The 19245-nt window shown below is 42.3% G+C and overlaps 1 protein-coding gene across 1 annotated transcript in view; it reads right to left on the bottom strand.

Annotated features, from left to right (window-relative positions):
* Positions 1–6619: 6619 nt before the first annotated feature.
* Positions 6620–19245, bottom strand: part of LOC308308752 (protein NLRC3-like) — a gene marked incomplete at both ends in the record, with an annotated part of 45751 nt that continues 33125 nt past the window's right edge. Inside the window, one exon of the mRNA XM_080754206.1 lies at positions 6620–6656. Within this exon, the coding sequence (XP_080610332.1) occupies positions 6620–6656 (37 nt within the window). The remainder of the gene's footprint in view (positions 6657–19245) is intronic.

Raw genomic sequence — 19245 nt, forward strand, 5'->3', positions numbered from 1 at the left:
GTAACACGTGTGTCATGTTATAGTGTTGTGTACATTGTAATGGATTGACATACTGTGTGTGTGGAGGTCCAGGTTCACTGAAGACAGGAGGATGTCCCATAGAGTGGTCACTCTTCATAGACACACAGCTGGGTGTTGGAGACTCTGCTCTGTGGCGAACACTTCTGGAATCATAATAAATGTTTATAAATTATCATGTCAATAAAAAGGTTAGTTTGATTCTTTATTGTTGCATCACATTATGAAAGCAGGGCTCATCTCCATGCTGGCTTGTGGTGGACATTTCTTTCAAAATTCTATTTTTGCCACCGACATATAAAATACAATAATATTACCAGAAACACATAAAGAAGATAGCCCTGAATGACCATTAACAGGTCTGTGACTCTGAAGAGGGTACAAATGGAACCAAATGGACCCCAACAGGTCCATTTGGTTCCATTTGTAGACTCTGAGTGAAGGGGGTCCATGCAAATAAAACATTTGAGAACTAGTGGACTCATAATGTGCCAGACAGTGTTGTAAGTCTGGTTCTGATATTCTGAGTGTGTAAAAAAAGAAAATCAAAGATTTGCCACGAACACATTTGTCCGTCAAATTGATGACCCCTGTATGAAAGTATAGCAGGGTAAAAAAAATGGAGTTTCAACTCCTGGACATTCAGTAGTTTTACTACTGAACAGCAGATAACGATTTTTTTTCACAAACTATACACATAGTAACTTACAATCTATAGATAAACATTGGAGAGACATACTTAGTGTGAGGACTGGACCTCCTTTGGGGAGGAGATGTTGGAGACTGGATGTGATGTTTGTCAGCTCCCTCCTCCTCTCTCTTCACACACTCACTCATCTCTCTGTCTTTATTAAACCTGTCAGGGTTACACACACACACACACACACACACACACACACACACACACACACACACACACACACACACACACACACACACACACACACACACACACACACACACACACACACACACACACACGCAGGATTTGATAATTTTAGTACGGAACTGAAGTCAAGGTTTACCACATACTGTATATACGGTACTGTTAAACCTTGTTCATGTGAACTCAAAACTACACAAACAGTATAAATGAATTATGTAATTAATAAATACATAATGTGAATGAATACATACACATTAGGCCAAACTGAGGCCCCTCTTATCAGTTCTCGGCCCGCCGGCGGGCCCGCCGGCCGTACTTTGACAAACATTCACGTCCACGCAAGCGTGTGTTTCACCTAAACGGGCATGTCGCATACCTATAGAAAGCCACGAGTCTTGTGATTACAGAGCTGCAAACCCCGTGGTTGTATCATCGCGCTACTATCAACGTTGAAGTCCAACATAAATAAACAAACAAATGTTGATAAAGTTATTGCTACTCACGTTCAAAGTTGGATTCTAGTCCACCAACATGATCTATTTCCACAATAATGATGTCCATATTTCGTGGAAAGTAAACATAATCCAAGCCATTGATTGAAAATAGTCCAAACCATGTTTTCCTTCATGATATCACTGTTCCCATTACCACCGCTACAAACGCAATGACGACAATAACAATTCTTCATGTTTTCTTCCTTGTAAATCCAGTCCACATTTTCATTATACCAACATTTCCTGGTTTCTAAAATGGCTGGGGGTCTGTTCCAAACTATGACGACACTTCATTTCACCCAATTGGAGCTTCTAGTCCTGTCCCACCCCCCCCAATAGCGACCAATGGACTGTGTTCATAAGAGGTGCATAGTCACGTTTCCTGGGCTATAGATTCAGCCAATGGCTTCAGGTTGTTCTGATGACTGGCACATCTTATAGCCAATGAAATTCTCAATAGAATTATGTCTACTTTTTTTTGGTAGAAGTCAATTACATTACCCAAAACCCCATGCGCAACAGGAACGTGGCCATGCGTAAATACGCACAGGCACGCTGAATGTCAGACGAAGAATGTTAGAAAAAGCAGTAAAATAAATAAATAAAATGATAATAATAATAAAAAAAATAAAAATAAAAAATAATTAAAAAAAAAAAAATCCAGTCTATTAGCCCTTTTTGGACCTTTTTATATAATATATGCAAATGTCTCCAAATGAAAACGCATAGACATACAATTACTAAAACATGTGTAAAATATTCATATTCTGTAGTTTTATCATGTCCTTTGAAATTGGGCTAGGTAAGGCTTCAAAATGTGTCCACATTGTGTTTTTCAGCTCCTATATGATAATAACAGTGTTATGCAGGCATCTATTTATTGAAAATATTTAGGTGAGGATTAAATACCTGCTATTTCAGTAAGTTAAAACTTGCATTACTCAATGTCAGTTGCACACAGAGTGATTATTTATTTCTGGGGGAAACCTCAAAATGTTTCCTTCAAAATGAGACCATGCCCAATGCATTACTCCAAATGGTTTAAAAACAGCAATCAATTTACTTTGGGTATGCTGTGTATAGGCGTTTTTTTGCAAATTATACAGGATTGTTAACAGGTTAATGTCCTGCACACTGGAAACAACAATGTGTCTCAGTGCTTGAATCCAAGCAAGCCCAGAATGTACAGAATGTAAACAACACCCATGAACTTATTCACAGTCAACATAAGACCAGACTGAACCAGACTGGTCTTAACACATTATCAATAGAAAGCACTTTCTCCAAATAATAGATGGACTGCCTATAATGAGGAGATAGAGTTGCAAGCTGCTTTGCCTTATGTTACACTTGGACAACCTTTTGATACTCAAGCCCCCCAAGACCACCAACCTGTGGACATGGTCCAAGCTGCCAAATATAAAATCAATGAGCTGACACTTATAGCCTGATCAGACCTGGGCATTGTGCGGCCCGGGGGCCATATGCGGCTCTTCGGTTCACTCTGACCGGCCCTTGTAGGGTTAATGGCAAATTACAACATAAACACATTTTCTAATGTCACCTCATGCATGGACTAACGTTTTTTTATTCACTTACATATGGACCCAATGCGTACATCAGCATGTGTGTGTGATCATTGGATCGTTGTCTCAATAACAAGCAGGTGGTCAGACTGGTCACAAGTCAAGACGACCTGCCTTACCTTACCCATCAAAATGTTTAAAGTGGCTAAAAAAAGAAAAGTTGATGCCGTACATATATTTACTGAAGTCGGAGGTAAAGCTGTGTGTTTAGTTTGTGGGGAGCACATCTTGCGGGGAGCACTGCCTTTTGGCCCGGGCCTCCACAATATATTCATGTTGTTCATGTGACCCCATGGAAAAAAATAATTGCCCACCCCTGGCCTAGATGTATAATGGCTTGTACTAATGGTTGGTATTTAACTTGTTTAGTGACGAAAACGTCCTCTAAACTTGAATCAAAAGCACAGCCAATTCACCCTTTGTCAAGTCCCACCCGTTTTCCCGCTCCTCTTCACACCCATTGGTTGCTGTGTCTTGGTGGGACACTCGGTGGGACACTCCATCCACTACCATTGTAATTCAGTTGCTTAATGTTGTCATTCTGTATATTCAATTCTCATTTCAAACTTGGTTTCAGTAAAATGGAGCTGCTCAGTGGCATTATAGTGACTCAGCATGTTTTTAAATGTTTTCATTTCCACAAAAATTAAGTTTTAGCAAATTCTACATAAAAAAGGCGGGACCAGGGTGGGACAAGGCAGATAGAGCCTGCTGGTTGGTCAGTCAGGGACCAACCAGAAGGCTGACAAAGGGTGAATTCCAATAGGAAGACCACTCTGCTGTTCTCAATCACAATGACACCTGGTGTATTTGCCGTTATATTTACAAATACATGCACACACACACGCACGCACACACACGCGCAAAAACACAGTGGATCGTTAACCTTAAACACCTTGACCATTTCAAACCAACAGTCAATCATTAAGCTTTAGTGTGGTTTCAAAATGGAGTCTGTTCTCCTCTCTACTGTAATCTAGTATCTGTGAACTTTAACCCCTGACTCACCTCATCAATCCGCACTCCTCTACTGTCTAAATGATATAATAACTATATTAGGGTACAAAGTACATTTACTCTTACTTAATTACTGTACTTACAGGTAACTCTGATAGTGTACACATGCAACCAAATGGACCCTTACAGGTCTGTAACTCTGAGAGTGTTGGAACCAAATGGACCCTTACAGGTCTGTAACTCTGAGAGTGTTGGAACCAAATGGACCCTTACAGGTCTGTAACTCTGAGAGTGTTGGAACCAAATGGACCCTTACAGGTCTGTAACTCTGAAAGTGTTCAAACCAAATGGACCCTTACAGGTCTGTAACTCTGAGAGTGTACAAATGGAACCAAATGGACCCCTAGGTCTGTAACTCTGAGAGTGTACAAATGGAACCAAGTGGACCCGTACGGGTCTAACTCTGAGAGTGGCCAAACAACTGAGAGTGCTGTTTTGAAGTTAATAAATTATTAATTTGCTATGCATCATAATCACCACACATAAAGCAATACAATCTCTGTGAATTCAAGGCTTCATGGGGTTGAGTAATTGATGGGGGGGGGGGGGGGGGGGGGGGGATCAGGCCCGGGGAGTTATCAGGCTGTCGGGATGTTATATATGGAGAAACACCGCGGAGTCATCATCCCTTACGTATCAAACTCTCATGCCCCCAAAAAAAACACAAAACATAATTGTTACATACATACAGGGACGTGCTGGTCATTGGGAAAAGCGGGACAACTCCCGAACGGCCGGTTCATTCCCGGCCGGTCCAGGCCGGCCATTAGGAAAACATTTAAAAGTAAACAAAGTAAATCGTCACTGTCGGGCAGAAACCTTGTATCTCCAAGTTTCGAATTTGTAATTTTCTTTCGCAGAGCAAAGACCTGCTTCATCATACAAGGCCGTCTCACATAAGTAGTGAAAACAGCAGATCTACGGTTTTGAAAATACAAGGTTTTCACCCGACAACGACGAAATAGAACTCATGTAATTGGCCCACTGGCTTGTCACTTGTCATGATCTGAAATGTCAAATCTTTGAATAGAAGCAGCGCTATAATAGAGAGATCTCTCTCTCTATAGCGCGCAATGAGGGCCTCTTTTTCCCAGACTGAATCAGGTGCCCAGCACGCATACATACATATAAATGTATCATAAATGTATCAAACTCTCACCGGACATGAAAAAGGTTCTTCTGTTTCCAGCAGTCGAGTCAAAATGGAGCCTGAACAATCTGTCACTCTGATAATAAAACAACCTGACACACCTGTGGACTTTGTAACTGACTTATTGCTTAGCACGCACGCGCACACACACACACACACACACACACCCACACACACACACACACACACACACACACACACACACACACTGAGGGATGATTGATGGCAGGTGTGTGCGTACCGCGCCAGGCTGTGTGTTCAATTTCCAGATCTATGTAGGAAGAGTGGGCACCAGCAGAATGTGGGCACCAGGAGAATGAGGGCACCAGGAGAATGTGGGCACCAGGACAACCTTAAAGAGGTGGTGCCATAGTTTTGTACTTTTTCTGGTTTTCATGTTTCTAGGAGGTTGACGTGTGGTTTTTATGAGCAATTATGCATTCACCTTTTATTTGGGTTTTTAGCTCGAGGATGCCACATGCTGGGTCAAACGTGCCGTACCAAAAACACCCATACTTATTACATCATAGAATCAACCCCTCCCCTAATTACCATTCACCCAACACATGTGGGTGTGGCTAACTTCAGCTGGGTCACCACCCACCATGACAACCACGCATACCAATGAACTGGTGGGTGTGGCCACATAAAAACATCATTTTAAATGAGTCGTTCAGACCAAAACACATAGGGTTAAATCTGCCTTTTTTTTTCTTTATAATTTTTATCCCACAATTTTGTAACCCATTTTTTCACCCAGTGCTAATTGCCTATGTAATCCTGGGCTCTGCTCTCCCTCTGCCGCGCCTGGGGAGACAACGGACTGACCTCATGCTTCCTTCTATGCAAGAGGAGTCCAAGTTGTTTCTTTTCACCAGACAGTGGAGATTTCCCTGGTTTGGACATAGCGCGTGGAAGGAACACGTTATTCCAACCAGTTCCTTTCCCCTCCATCAGGCGCCCCGGCTGGCCAGGGGGAGGCATTATTGAGACCAGGATTACATGCATGTTTTTGTGAGGGTATCAACCCTAGGAGATACGGGGAGAACATGCAAACTCCACACAGAAAGGCCCTATCGCCAACCCCACCTAGGGTGTGGGCGCTGATGACACGGAGGAGGAACACGCCGCCAGCCCCACATCGTCCCCCGGCGGGAATCGAACCCAGGACCTTCTAGCTGTGAGGTGAAGCGCTAACCACTGCGCCACCGTGCCCCCCATTAAATCTGCCTTTTATCATACCCCTTCATACCTGCTTTAGTCGATTTTTTTCATAGCTGCCCCTGTTGCTAGATTTCGGCTGCCCCTGTTGCTAGATTTCGCGGGCCCTCTCATAACTAATAGAGTAGATAGTCTTTATTCTAGTGCGGTTATTTCTTTAGCTTCAAAGTTAGTATTTTTTTATTGGATTGTGTTTACACAACGTCCTGAGACCAACCAAACCGCTGTTTTGACCTCACAGGCAACCTTACTTGTCAAACGGTGCAGAGCAAGGAGAGGAGAGCCTAGAAAGGGAGGGGAGGAGCAGAGGATCTTCACGTCTGTTTGACAAGTAATGGTGCCTGTGAGGTCAAAACAGCGGAGAGAGAGAGAGAGAGGCGTGTCTGTACCTAACCTCACCTGAACCTGAAGAGAGACTTTGGTTCCTGACAAACAAGTTCTAACCAGAGAGAATAAAGACAGATACATATCTCTCTGCACGGCAGATTATTTTGCTACATAAAGATCTTGATTAAAAGCTTTGGTCCATTCATTATCTATCTAGAAATACATTGGCACAATGCCAAACCTATTTTGGGTTGCCATGGGTACCTGCCAATTAAATGTTGAATAATCCTGGGCACCCTGTAGACCAATTTCTTGTTTACAAACATTGAGACTAAATGCACAGGTGGCTGTTTCATGTAATGAATTCCCAACAGATCCCCAAACCTGTTGTTTTGGAGAGCGCTGGTTTCAGTTCATTCAACCTCTTGTGTGTTGGCTATAGTGAGATGCACCCATGGCCCATGGGTGCGCCCTTATCGAGACATATATACTTCGGGGACGCTCTCCATTCCGACATGTCGCCACTCCGACAGTGACTTCTTATTGTCGGAGTGGCAACACTTCCATAGAGGTTAAGGTTAGGGTTAGGGTAAGAGATAGGGTTAGACATGTCGGAAAGGAGATATGTCGGAATGGAGAGATGCACTCATATACTTCATTGCGCAACGGTATTGCGAGTCGAGAGTAGCTGATATACAAGCTCACATGGCGTCACCAATGCAACCGTTCTGAGCTTGGAGGTCTGCGTGCGACACCGTCGCAGGACAGAGCATAAATTAGGCTTCATGGACTGCAGCTGGGCGAGCAGTAGACGCTCTGGTGATCATGAGGAGCTCCCTCTGTTCTGATGACGGTGAATGGAGGTGGGGTTTGAAGGACAACTGTTTTGAATCGCTATAGAGCATCGCAGCGGAAGTGGTCTACTGGTGCCACTTAAAATCTCCCATTCATTTTCGCAGACCAGAACTACTCGGGAGGACCTGGACAATGACCTGAAAAGAGCTGGGACCACAGTCTGAAAGATTACCATAACATTTGTAAGATACTACGCTGCGTTGCCGCCATTGATTAAAATCCTGCAGTGAGCGCAGTAAGAATACATGACCCCATCCATCCTCCCCTCAATACGGTATCTTACTAATGGTAATCTTTCAGACTGTGGTCCCAGCTCTCTTCAGGTCATTGGCCAGGTCCTCCCGAGTAGTTCTGGTCTGATCCCTCATCTTTCTCATGATCATTGATACCCCACGAGGTGATATCTTACATGAAGCCCCAGAAAGAGGGAGCTTTACAGACATTTTGAGCTTCTTCCATACTCCAATAATTGTGCCTACAGTTGTTGCCTTCTCACTAAGCTGCTTGCCTATTGTCCTGTAGCCCATCGCAGCCTTTGTGCAGCCTAGGTCTACCAATTTTTTCCCTGGGTCCTTAGACAGCTCTTTGGTATTGCCCTAAGTTGGAGTCTGATTGATTGAGTGTGTGAACAGGGGTCTTTTATACAGGTAAAAACGTAAAACGTGGGTCAATAGGATGAATTAATACAGGTAATGAGTGTAGAATAGGAGGACTTCTTAAGAAATAGTTGACAGTTCTGTGAGAGCCAGAATTCTTTCTCGATTGGTAGGCGTATCCAATACTTATTTCTTGAAATGAAATGCAAATTAATCATTTAAAAATCATACAATGTGATTTCCTGGAATTCTTTTTAGATTCTGTCTCTCATAGTTGAAGTATACATATGATACAAATTGCAGACACCTCCATTTTTTGGAAGTGGGAAAAGATGCTAAATCGGCAGTGTATTCAATATTTATTATTATTTCCCCCATTGTATGTTGTCTGTAAAAGTTGTGGTATTAAAAGCTTGTGTATTTTTATGTTCCGCCCGACGAGTCGGTAGAGTATCTGCGCACGCGCTGGTTGTGGGGGCTGGTCTGGCCAAGATGCCAGGGCTGAATTTTAGTCCCAGTCCGTCCTTGCTTCCATCCCCTCTCCCCTAACATCGTTTTGATCCACAAGAAGAAGCCTCTTTGTTTTGGTTCCCTCCGTTTGTTTCCCCAATCCCTACTAAAATGCTCAAGTAGCCTAGTGTAGTCTTGTTAGTTGGACTCAAATATTCATTTTACCAAATGAATTTTCCAAAAGCAAAACTACGCAGCATCAAGGGGTTTATTAGGTAGGCCCTAAAAGTATGTCCTTGAGCGCAGGGGAATTATTTTGGGTTAAAACTGTTTCTGGTTTGATAGTTCCGGCCAAAGTGTAGTCCGTCTAGGACTACAACATGACGTAAAGTGGTTTCCGCTCCCGACCGGATCGAACCCCGAAATGTTTTGTCTTTAAAACTTGCGTCTCTGAAGACTTTGATAGGAGGCACAAAGGTCTTCGTCTGAAAGCAGCAATACACGGGAGATAAGAATAAAAATATAAAACCATAATTGTATATAATGCAGGAGAATGTTAATTTGACTTTGACTAAAGTCCGTGATTAAATCTCGCCCTCAAATCCAGCGAGGCGTCTCCAGAACGCACCGGCTGGGATTGGTGCAATTACAGAGAGTCCCTGTGGAAATATTACTTTTTAAATAAAAATTAGCTGACATGGATTTCTGAGATCGCAATATCCTGCTTTAGACACGTCCGTGTGTGCGTGCAGTGCGCTGCTCAATGCCTCACGTCTGTGCTTTTCAACCTTCTTCATATGCAGTTCTGTTATTTATTCGGCATTTGAGCGGGGACTGCCCATACGTCAGAAATCTCATTAGTCCTACATCTCATTAGTCCGAATTTAGTTAGGGTTAGGTTTAGGCATAGTTTTACTGAGGTTAGGGTTAGGGTTAGGTTTAGGCATAGTTTTACTGAGGTTAGGGTTAGGTTTAGGCATAGTTTTACTGAGGTTAGGGTTAGGTTTAGGTATAGTATTTTTCTCCAGGTTAACATCACTAGATTCTGACTAATGGGATGTAGGAACATTGAGGTTTTGGACCAATGCCATGGCACCCATTTGAGCCACAAAACGTAGAATATTTTGTTGTTGTTGGATAAGATTTTGACCACAATTGCATTCTGTATTGATGTGATGCCATAAGACTGATAACAGCTCAATAAATAATAACAATTCTTCTACATTCTGTAATTGTTGTGACCGTAGGTCGCAGTTTAGTATGTGAACGGTCACAGCCTGTCCGTATGTAACTCTGTCTATAACGCCTGACACTGTGGTTCTATGGGTTTGTCGCTCTGACATCGCATGCTCTGATGTCACTGTGATGTCAGGGGAACCACTCTTAACAGAATGGGTTTGCCACTCTAACATCATGCTCTAGCTTCGCTGTGATGGCACACTAACAGAATCCCTTTTATGCCCATATATGGAGTTCCCTGGTGTCCTCAATATTAAGCCCATATCTAACAGGACTTCATATAGGAATGCCCACTATGGCTGGTTCTAAAGACAGGGATCTCCATGTACAGTATATGGGCATAAAAGGGTATGATGTCAGATGTCATAGACATCATAAGACTTTCACATAACGAATAACTGAGTAAGCATATCTGGGCGTTCACAGCATATCTCCATATACAGTACATGGATCTCCATATATGGGTACCAGGGGTCTCCATATATGGGTAACTGGTCCGATATACTGTACATCACTGGCCAGATGGCCAAGAATTGGCGCCACCTCTCCCCTGTCTACTAGTATAGACTTCTTGTAAATGAAGTAATGCAGATGTTTAACAATAATTTAACTCTTGAGAGTGTAAAGTGAAACCAAATGGACCCTTACACTCCTCCCCCCGCCCCCAACACCAAATATCAGCGGAAAATAGCCAACCTACAACATTTATTTAAACATTGGCATTGCACTGAGGGAGAGACACTCGTTTTTTTTGTTATAACAACAATACAAAATTAATTGCGCTTTCATTGTCTTGTTCAAGGACACTTCGACACCAACTCTGGGGCAGCCCGGGATCGAACACTCGAACAAGGTGACACTCTACCCCTGAGCCCCTGCTCACTATCTTGTCTTTGTTCTAGTAGTGGAGTGAACTCTGCCATCCACCAGAGTCAGAAGAACAACTTTTAAATCTATATCTTTATAGTTCTAATGCTTGATGTCCTTTAACCACATGGACCCCAGCATCCCTGTTCTGGGGGCGAGGAGCTCAATCGGCTGAGGTTTTAGACAAGGTTGACGCCCCCCTGGGCTCGCGATGCAGAAGGGAGAGTTCGGAGACCTCTTGTGTCGAGCGCGTCTCAGTGCAGTGGTAGCGGCCAATGTGAAAATACATAAAAAATACATACTGTATATTCAAAGATTTGCACACATTTTCATGACTTTTCAAAAATAGTAGATCTACAAGCTTTTTTGGACAATGAGTGTCCAAAATGTGGCCCGAGGGCCAAATGAAATTAGTTTGGACACCACCTTTTTTACTGTTTTTCTTTTTCTTTTCCTGACCTCAATTACACCAAAAATAAACACCAAATCTTAACTTGCAGTCGTTTCTGTGGATTTGTGCCTGTTTCTGCATAATGAGTCTCAGACGTTTGGTCATTGGCTGCTGGACTCATGCGTTGACAGTCGATTCAAATATCTTATTTACATCAATATCCTTCATATCAAGTAGTCTGACTGTTTATGCTTTGGTGAAATAATGAAAATCGCTATGTATCGCAATGTATTTGCACACAGCTCCCCGGGTTACAGAGCTCCGTGGAACCTCCCTCCTCCTTACCGACACTCTTGTGTCTGATGTGTCCGAGCACAGTGCAGTGAATGCACTGCTCCCCTGGGTAGAGCTCAGTGGAAACTCCCTCCTTTTACCGACACTCTGTCTTTGCTGTGACCGTGCACAGCGCACCCACACACACCCACGGGCCGGTGAGCAGACAGTAAAACGCTATGATAACACAATAGGTGGTTCTCTAAACTGAGGCAAAGGACCGTGAAGTTTTTCTGCATAGCGGAACGGAGCTATTGGAACGTTACCGTGGCGTGGACGGTCTAAATTGAACTCTGCGAAGGTACATATGTAACCACAAGGCTCCGGTAATGTATCACTCCCGGGGTAAGAAAAAACACCTGCGCCTCGGCTCGTATTGATCACAATTCCCCACTGATCATGCAGTATGTCTCAGGCTTAGCTCAGCCTTTTAGCTGCCATGGTTCTGTGTGTGTCTGTGACACAGCTCACTGTGTCTTGTGCGAAAGCAACGAAAATACGAGCATGTGGATCTATATGTGCATGCGTGTGCGTGTTGTGTGTGTGTGTGTGCGTGTGTGTGCGTGTGTGTGGCCATAGTTTGAGAACCGCTGGCCTATAAGGGCTGAAGTGATCATGTTCGGGATATTTTCAGTCCAATACAATTTCTTTTTTATTAATTGACTTACCCTGAGCTGCTTGTATAGTCGTGGGTGGTCCTGGCTCGTCCTACGCTAGCCAGCTAGCCATTTTACATGGTCCGACGATATATTCCATTAAAAATGGTTTAAAATACATTTTTGAGACCCCCAATGTTCACCAAATGTTCAGCGCCGCTTCCGGAACGTAGTCCAGTGTGCCTATCCCGAACATGTTCGGGATATTTAATGAAATGAATAAAATGATCCGAGGCCTTCTGAAGCCTGGGCCTAAATGTAAAATCCAGTGGTCCAAATCCTGGGGAAGCCATGCTGGCCGTGAGCCGCGAACGTAGCCGCGAATCGCCGCCGAATCCAATGAAAAACCACATCTTTGGAGGCCCATATCTCTGGATTGTGTTTTTAGGGATGCGCGCCGAGGTTTATTTACGGCGAAATCGCCTAAAAATGATCTTTAAAATGACTAGATGGGAATAGCTATTCTGTTAGCATTAACATCCGGGACCTTTTCATGATGTGCACGAACGTGAGCACGCGCGTCACTGCAACGTGAGCCCCTGGATGCTGAAGCGCTCGCCTATGGGAGAAAGTCTGGCATTCCAACGGCGCCATCTAGGGGCTGGCACTGGAAGCGTTTTAATAATCAAAATCTACAAAGTTACTAGTAGGCCTAACTAAAGCCTCCAAATGATTGTAGTGGAGAGATAAAGTGCATTTGCCTCTGAGATGTAGTGGAGTAGAAGTATAAGAATTGAAAATTGGAAATACTCAAGTAAAGTACAAATACTCAAAATTGTACTCAAGTACATGTTCTTAATGAGTGCATGGGAGAGAGAGGCTCCCCTGGTGGTGAGTATAGAGTATTTCAGGTGACAGCCCTTTTTTCATGACACCTAAACAGGGCTCATAAGAGAGAGACCACGGCTCCATGGAGTGGATTTTCAAGTTTAAACATTTTAAAACATGTTTTTAGGACCTTTATGATTGGTAAAAACAGAATGTCATTTGACCTTTAAAATAATTTGTCTGAGCAACTTTTAGCCTACTTAAAGCCCTTTTTCCACAGGCCCCACACCACACCACTCCACACTCAACACCACACCACCCACCTGTGCCATGTTTTCCACTACAAGGACCTGGGTAGAGTGGTGTGAAAGTGGTACTAAACATGGTACTAAAAAGTATCCAATCTAGAGTAGGTCTGAGCTAGGCCAAACAGGGCCAATATAATGACTGATCACTCACTGACTTTTCATTTAGACCACCAGGATGTAGTTGAAATACGTGATAATAGATTCTATTGTGTTATAATCACCGTTATAATAGTAACATAGCAATACATTATAGTGTATTATAATCACAGTTATAATCCATTATAGTGTATTATAATTTAGGATAGTTGTAATACAAATTTATATTGTATTGTAATCATAGTTAAAAGGTTCAATTTGTTTCTTACCGCTAGGGGTACTTTTGTGTAATGGAAAATGTAGATATTTTTATGTGGTGTGGTGTGGAGTGGTGTAGTGTCGTGTTGTGTAGTGTGGTGCTAAAGCAGCAGTCGAAAAGGGGCTTTAGTTGAGTAGCTAATATTTATATCTTATATAATAATATTATATTCATATCATGAGTTGAGATACAATATCTAGTGTGCATGGGGTTGACTAATAGCCTGCTTTGTCCACGTCTCAGAGTAGGCCTATAGCTGTGACATAATGATTTGATGCTTTCTGATCAAAGAGGGAAGAATAGAGCCTCTTTTTCTTATTTCAACTTGGCCTATATTCTCTATCACAGTAGAACAGGGGCGTCACAGGGGGGGGGGGGGGGACTGAGTCACTAGAGCCTAAGAAGGAGGGGCCCTAGTAACTTTAGCTATTGAAAAATAGCAGATCTACAAGCTCGCAGCTTAAAATATATGTATTTTTTTAAGCAAACATTTGCAACTCAAATTTTGCTTCTGGGGGGTCCCTGGAACTAATTATTTTTTTTAGATGGGGTCCGTGGCCAAATACATATAATTTTGGGGGTTCTTGAAGTTTGAGCACCACTGACATGGAAACGTAGGTTTCTTGCACACATTTTCACAATTTTTAAAAAATTGCAGATCTATAAGCTCGCACTCTCGCAGCGCTGTGAGCTTGTATATCTGCTATTTTTCAATAATCACTGTTGCTGGAAGTTATGTGGGAACACGCCTACTGAGTGGCAAAAAATTAATTTCTGCCATTGACAGCCCATACATCCAAACAGAAAAGTCCTATCTGATTGTATTAAACAAAGTTAACTCACCAACATTGCGGCTGTACTGAAAGCTTGAATTATCCTCTTTCTATCTGCAAAGTTTTTGTTTCATAGGAAATCACCATAGGCATGTTATGAGCTACTCTCTGTCAAGACATTCTGTGCAGGTTTCTATTTTTCCAACAGTTTGGAAGCACTCGTTTTCAACAACACAACATCCTGCTGCCTCCTGCATTATGTGCAAATTAGAAACAGGTGGTATGCAGGGCCGTTGAGTGATTTGCAACTAGCACTTCCAAACTCCAGTGCTCCATGCTGCTCAATGTTTTGCCACTCATTCTAGATTAGGGGGGCGGGTCCCAGTGGACATGCATACCCTCTATAGTTAACATTCATGGGGGCCCCGCAGTGAATCCTTGTACCCAGGGCCCAGAATTTGGTGTGACGCCCCTGCAGTAGAACATTCCTTGTGTACTGTCAACACACTCTCACTCCCAAAACGGCAATTATGGCCACTGTAGTGTGCAAGGAATATTACAAATAAAGCAAAACATGACAACAATGAAAGCAAAGATTGCTTTGCTTGATTTGCGTGAATATAGGCCAAGTTTGAATTATGAAGAAAAAAGAGAAAATATGAAATAAAAGAAAAACACATGAATATCGGACAATCCACAGAGCTAGACATGCAATTAGGACTTTGTGTCTGGTGTAAAAAGAAAGAAAAGTAAACCATAGATTGTAAATGTTTTTAACTGGTTTGTATGAGTAGCTTATTCAGTGTATCTTTGTGAACAATGATAGCCTGGGATCGCTTCCAGTTTCAGGCTTTTGATCCGGTTCGGGACCGGATGACTTCCTACGTTACTTTGTAGTCAAGACGGACTACACATTGGCCAGAACTATAACCGGAATCACTTTTAACCCAGTTAGCGCTTGAGTTTTGTTTTGGGTTAAAACTGATTCCGGTTTGGTAGTTCCGGCCAAAGTGTAGTTCGTTTTGACTACAAAATGACGTACAGTAGGATGTCATCCGGTCTAGACCGGATCAAACCACCTGTTTAGTAAACGAATACCAGGCTTTCCCCCAGAAAGCCTGCATGGTGACGCGAGGTTAGAACAATGATAATGGGTTCCCATTTTAGGCAGGGCTCATCGTTGGCTCGTGGTGGACATTTTTGTCTAAATAACCTTTTTGCCACAGACATGAGCGAACAAAATGAGCAGACAATGTTGCCAGGAACACATTAAGAGAATGAATGACCATAACAGGTCTGAAACTCTTGAGAGAGTACAAATGGAACCAAATGGACCCGTATTGTACACTCTCAGAGTTATGGTGGTCCTTGCAAAGAAAACATTTGAGAACCACTTGTACTATAGTGACTAGTGACTCATAATCAGGGATGTGGAGGAGGATATTTGAGGGGCAGGGGGCTGAAAATTCCTTAGCCAAAAAATAGTGAAAATAGCTGATCTACAAGCTCACTCTTGCGCTCGGCTTGGCCTTTAATGCTGCAGGACAAGGAAAGGGCCGGGGTATTTGCATTTCCATCTCCATTCATGGTCTGGAGAGGGCGCTTTTTTTACAGACAGGTAAAAGGGCAGGGGCTCAAGCCCCCTTTAATGTCTACATAATGTGTGCACGTGCCTGCTCACAATGGGCCATAGTGTCACCAGTGTATTGATTGATTGAATATTTCATTAGTCACAATGAACAACAACAATATGTACAGTAGTCACATTTAAGATGCAGCACGGCACAGATACAGTTAGAACATCCTGTCCAACAGGAACATCCTGAATAAGGCCTTTTACAGTCTTTTTTTACGTTGGAAGTCCTTGGCACTGAATTTGCAAACTTAGCAGTATAAGTGGGGTGGGTGGTAAAAAAAAAGGGGGGGGGGTCTCAATGTGAATCAGCTAGCTAGTCATACTCATACATACATTATTCGGAGGAAAACTTCGAGACATGATGTTGCTCTCATGATCAAAATAAGAACATTATAATGGTGTGTAAAACAGAACAGGGACAAGACCAAGTCTTTGCCACAGACACATTTTGTCCGTGTGTATACGGACATGTTGATTGACCCCTGCATTTCAGGTCACTTTAAGGGGTGATGTGTCACACCTGCTGTGACCGTGGGAGCGGCACAGAGTGGGGGTGACAGTGACAGACAATCGGGGTGCTGCGTTATACCGAAACACAACGGTGTGCATGATCACATGACGGTGAAGGGCCACACACCGGATCGAAACATTGTCAGACAGATATAGCAGTTTTGTACATGTGCAGGCTCCAAACACTATTTGAACTGAAACCTCTTCATCCCAGCACCCACCAGTCCATGTGCGTTACCTAGAGTTGCCTTTCTTGATGCTTCACCATGATGACAAGGGCCCTGGGGTGCCATGATGTCAGTCCAGGAGTGCGGCGGAATAATTTGATGATATTTGGAATTCATCAATATCACTTCACTGTGCTTAGTAAAACAGACCTGATTTTCACTGTACTTGATGAGATGTTTTTCCATCTACAGTACGGCCAACTCTTTCGCCAAAAATAGCGGATCTACAAGCTATGTGAGCTTGTAGATCAGCTATTTATTGGGTGAACCTTCCCCCCCAGAATAGGGATGCTGGGGTTCAAGGGGTTAAATGTCAAGTTATTTTCAGTCAGTTTGGATGGAAACAGATATTTCTCTGTGACATAGCCTACCGTATCTCAGGTGGGAAGATGCATATTATTTACGTTGCGTAAATATGCATTTAAGATTCTAAAAATGAACAATGTAATCCACGGGTGCCGTGGCGTGGAGTAAAAGGTTATTTACAGGGTTGACCTGAGTCATAAAAAAGTTTGAAAACCTGCATTAGTGTAGGGATTCTGCAGTGGTGCAGGGGAACTACAGTAAAGTAGGTGACATTACTGTATTGGAGCAGGCTACAATTTTAGGTACTTCTACTATTGTTATTAACCATCACGGACATCCATGTCCATGATGTTGTGTAATATAATTTTTAATAAACACTTTTTAATAATAGTAACAACAAATCTATATTTAAGGACAGATCTGAATAGCCTAGAGCAGGGGTCTTCAACAGGGGGTCCAGGACCCCTAGGGGGTCCTCAGAGTTACTACAGGGGGTCCTACAAATCTTCCAATCCTTTTTATATTAACAACTTACTCTCCATATTCTGAGAACTGTAGCCAAAAATAGCAGATCTACAAGCAGCGCGAAGCGTTGTGATCTTGTAGATAATGACAGCTCAAGTGTTTAAATATCTGAAAACACAAATTGACATGAATCCAAAATAGACTGATGATTGTGCTGTCAAACGATGAAACTATATGGAATCTATGAAAAGGTTGTGGGGGTCCCTGCTTCATCTCTCTCTCAACTAAGGGGTCCTTGGCCTGAAAATGTTGAAGAACCTTGGCCTAGAGAGAACAGAGAATAGTATACCAGCTACTGTATGTGAATTGTGAAAAACCAAACTAGTAAGAAACTACAGGGAAGTTCCATGATTAAACTCCTGAAAAAGAGAAGGCTAGTAAGGAACCTGATGAGGGTCTATTATTGACTTATACAAATTTCAATTAAATTATGCATCAACTGTTTTAGGACGCAGTTCGTTCAGATTGAGAATACATTTCAATGTCAAAAAAGGATATTATAACAGAAAACTAAACAAACGGAAAAAAAAAGAACATAATTAGGTACACATATTTCAACTAAATAAATTAACAAAACAATATAAACTGTCCAGCACAGTAAAATCCTCAGAGGTAATTTAGCTCTACTCTTAATTACTTTCTGTTTTAATTTACTTTTTTGAATTAATGTCTGGATTAATTTTAAACATTGTTGCCTGGCAATCACTTTGATTGCCAGGCAACAATGTTTAAGCTTTTCTGAGGTGTTGAACCTTTTAGTTGACCTTGTACCAGTGAACCGTACTGTCATGAAACTGTACCTTTTCCTATGCAGACTTCTAACAAAGTCTTCAATCAAACCAACAATGTATTTGTATTATTGTTCCTTTTGTTTAATTCTTCTTTTGTTATACCATATCCATGTTGTAAAAGTCCTGGCTGACGCTAACTGTTGCCCCACCCACTGTCTTTGTTTACATTTGTGTATTTAGTTTACCATGTAAAAGGGCTGCAGTGCTGCTTTATTTCCCTAGCAATTGTCGTAAATGAATTAGCACACATGGTCTTATACGTCAGTTGTTCCCATAGTTTTTAGCCCGGGACCCAAAAGAGAAATTACACATTCGCCCGGCACCCAAATTAGTGGAAAAACAACCTGGCTAACCATTGTCAAAGAAAAGGGAAAAACAGCGCCCTCTCTGTTCTGTTCCTGCGTAGCATCAGAGTCTGTTGAATATTGTATTAGTCACAATGAACAACAACATAATACAGTAGTCACATTTAAAATGCAGCACGGCACAAATACATTTAGAACAACCTGCCCAACAGGAACATCCCGAATAGGGTCTTTTACATTTTTTGTTCTTGAGAAATGAGTGGAAAAATAACAGATCTACAATCTCACAATGCGTCACAATGCGACACATGGTGAGCTTGTAGATCTGCCATTCTTAAACATTTGAAAACCTTTACTTTTGATACTTTGAGTACATTGTATCGTAGAGTATTTCTATATTGCAGTATTGATACTTTAACTTAAGTAAAACATTTGAGTATCCGTTTCCACCATTATACATTAGTCTTCCATAGCAACAGCAAACAAGTTCAGTCAGTACCTACCAGGCCTGGGATTTTGTAATTTTAGGGGCAAGGCCTCTTGGCCTTTGGTGTTGTCAATTCTTTGAGGGCACAAAGGCCAAATGCCAGGACTGGAAGGCCATCAAATAAAACAAGATTTTAGTCCATTGAAAGTATTTGTTGAATTTAAGGGT

The sequence above is a fragment of the Nannobrachium achirus genome (genome assembly GCF_963921795.1).
Source record: "Nannobrachium achirus genome assembly, chromosome: 23".
Taxonomy (NCBI): domain Eukaryota; kingdom Metazoa; phylum Chordata; class Actinopteri; order Myctophiformes; family Myctophidae; genus Nannobrachium; species Nannobrachium achirus.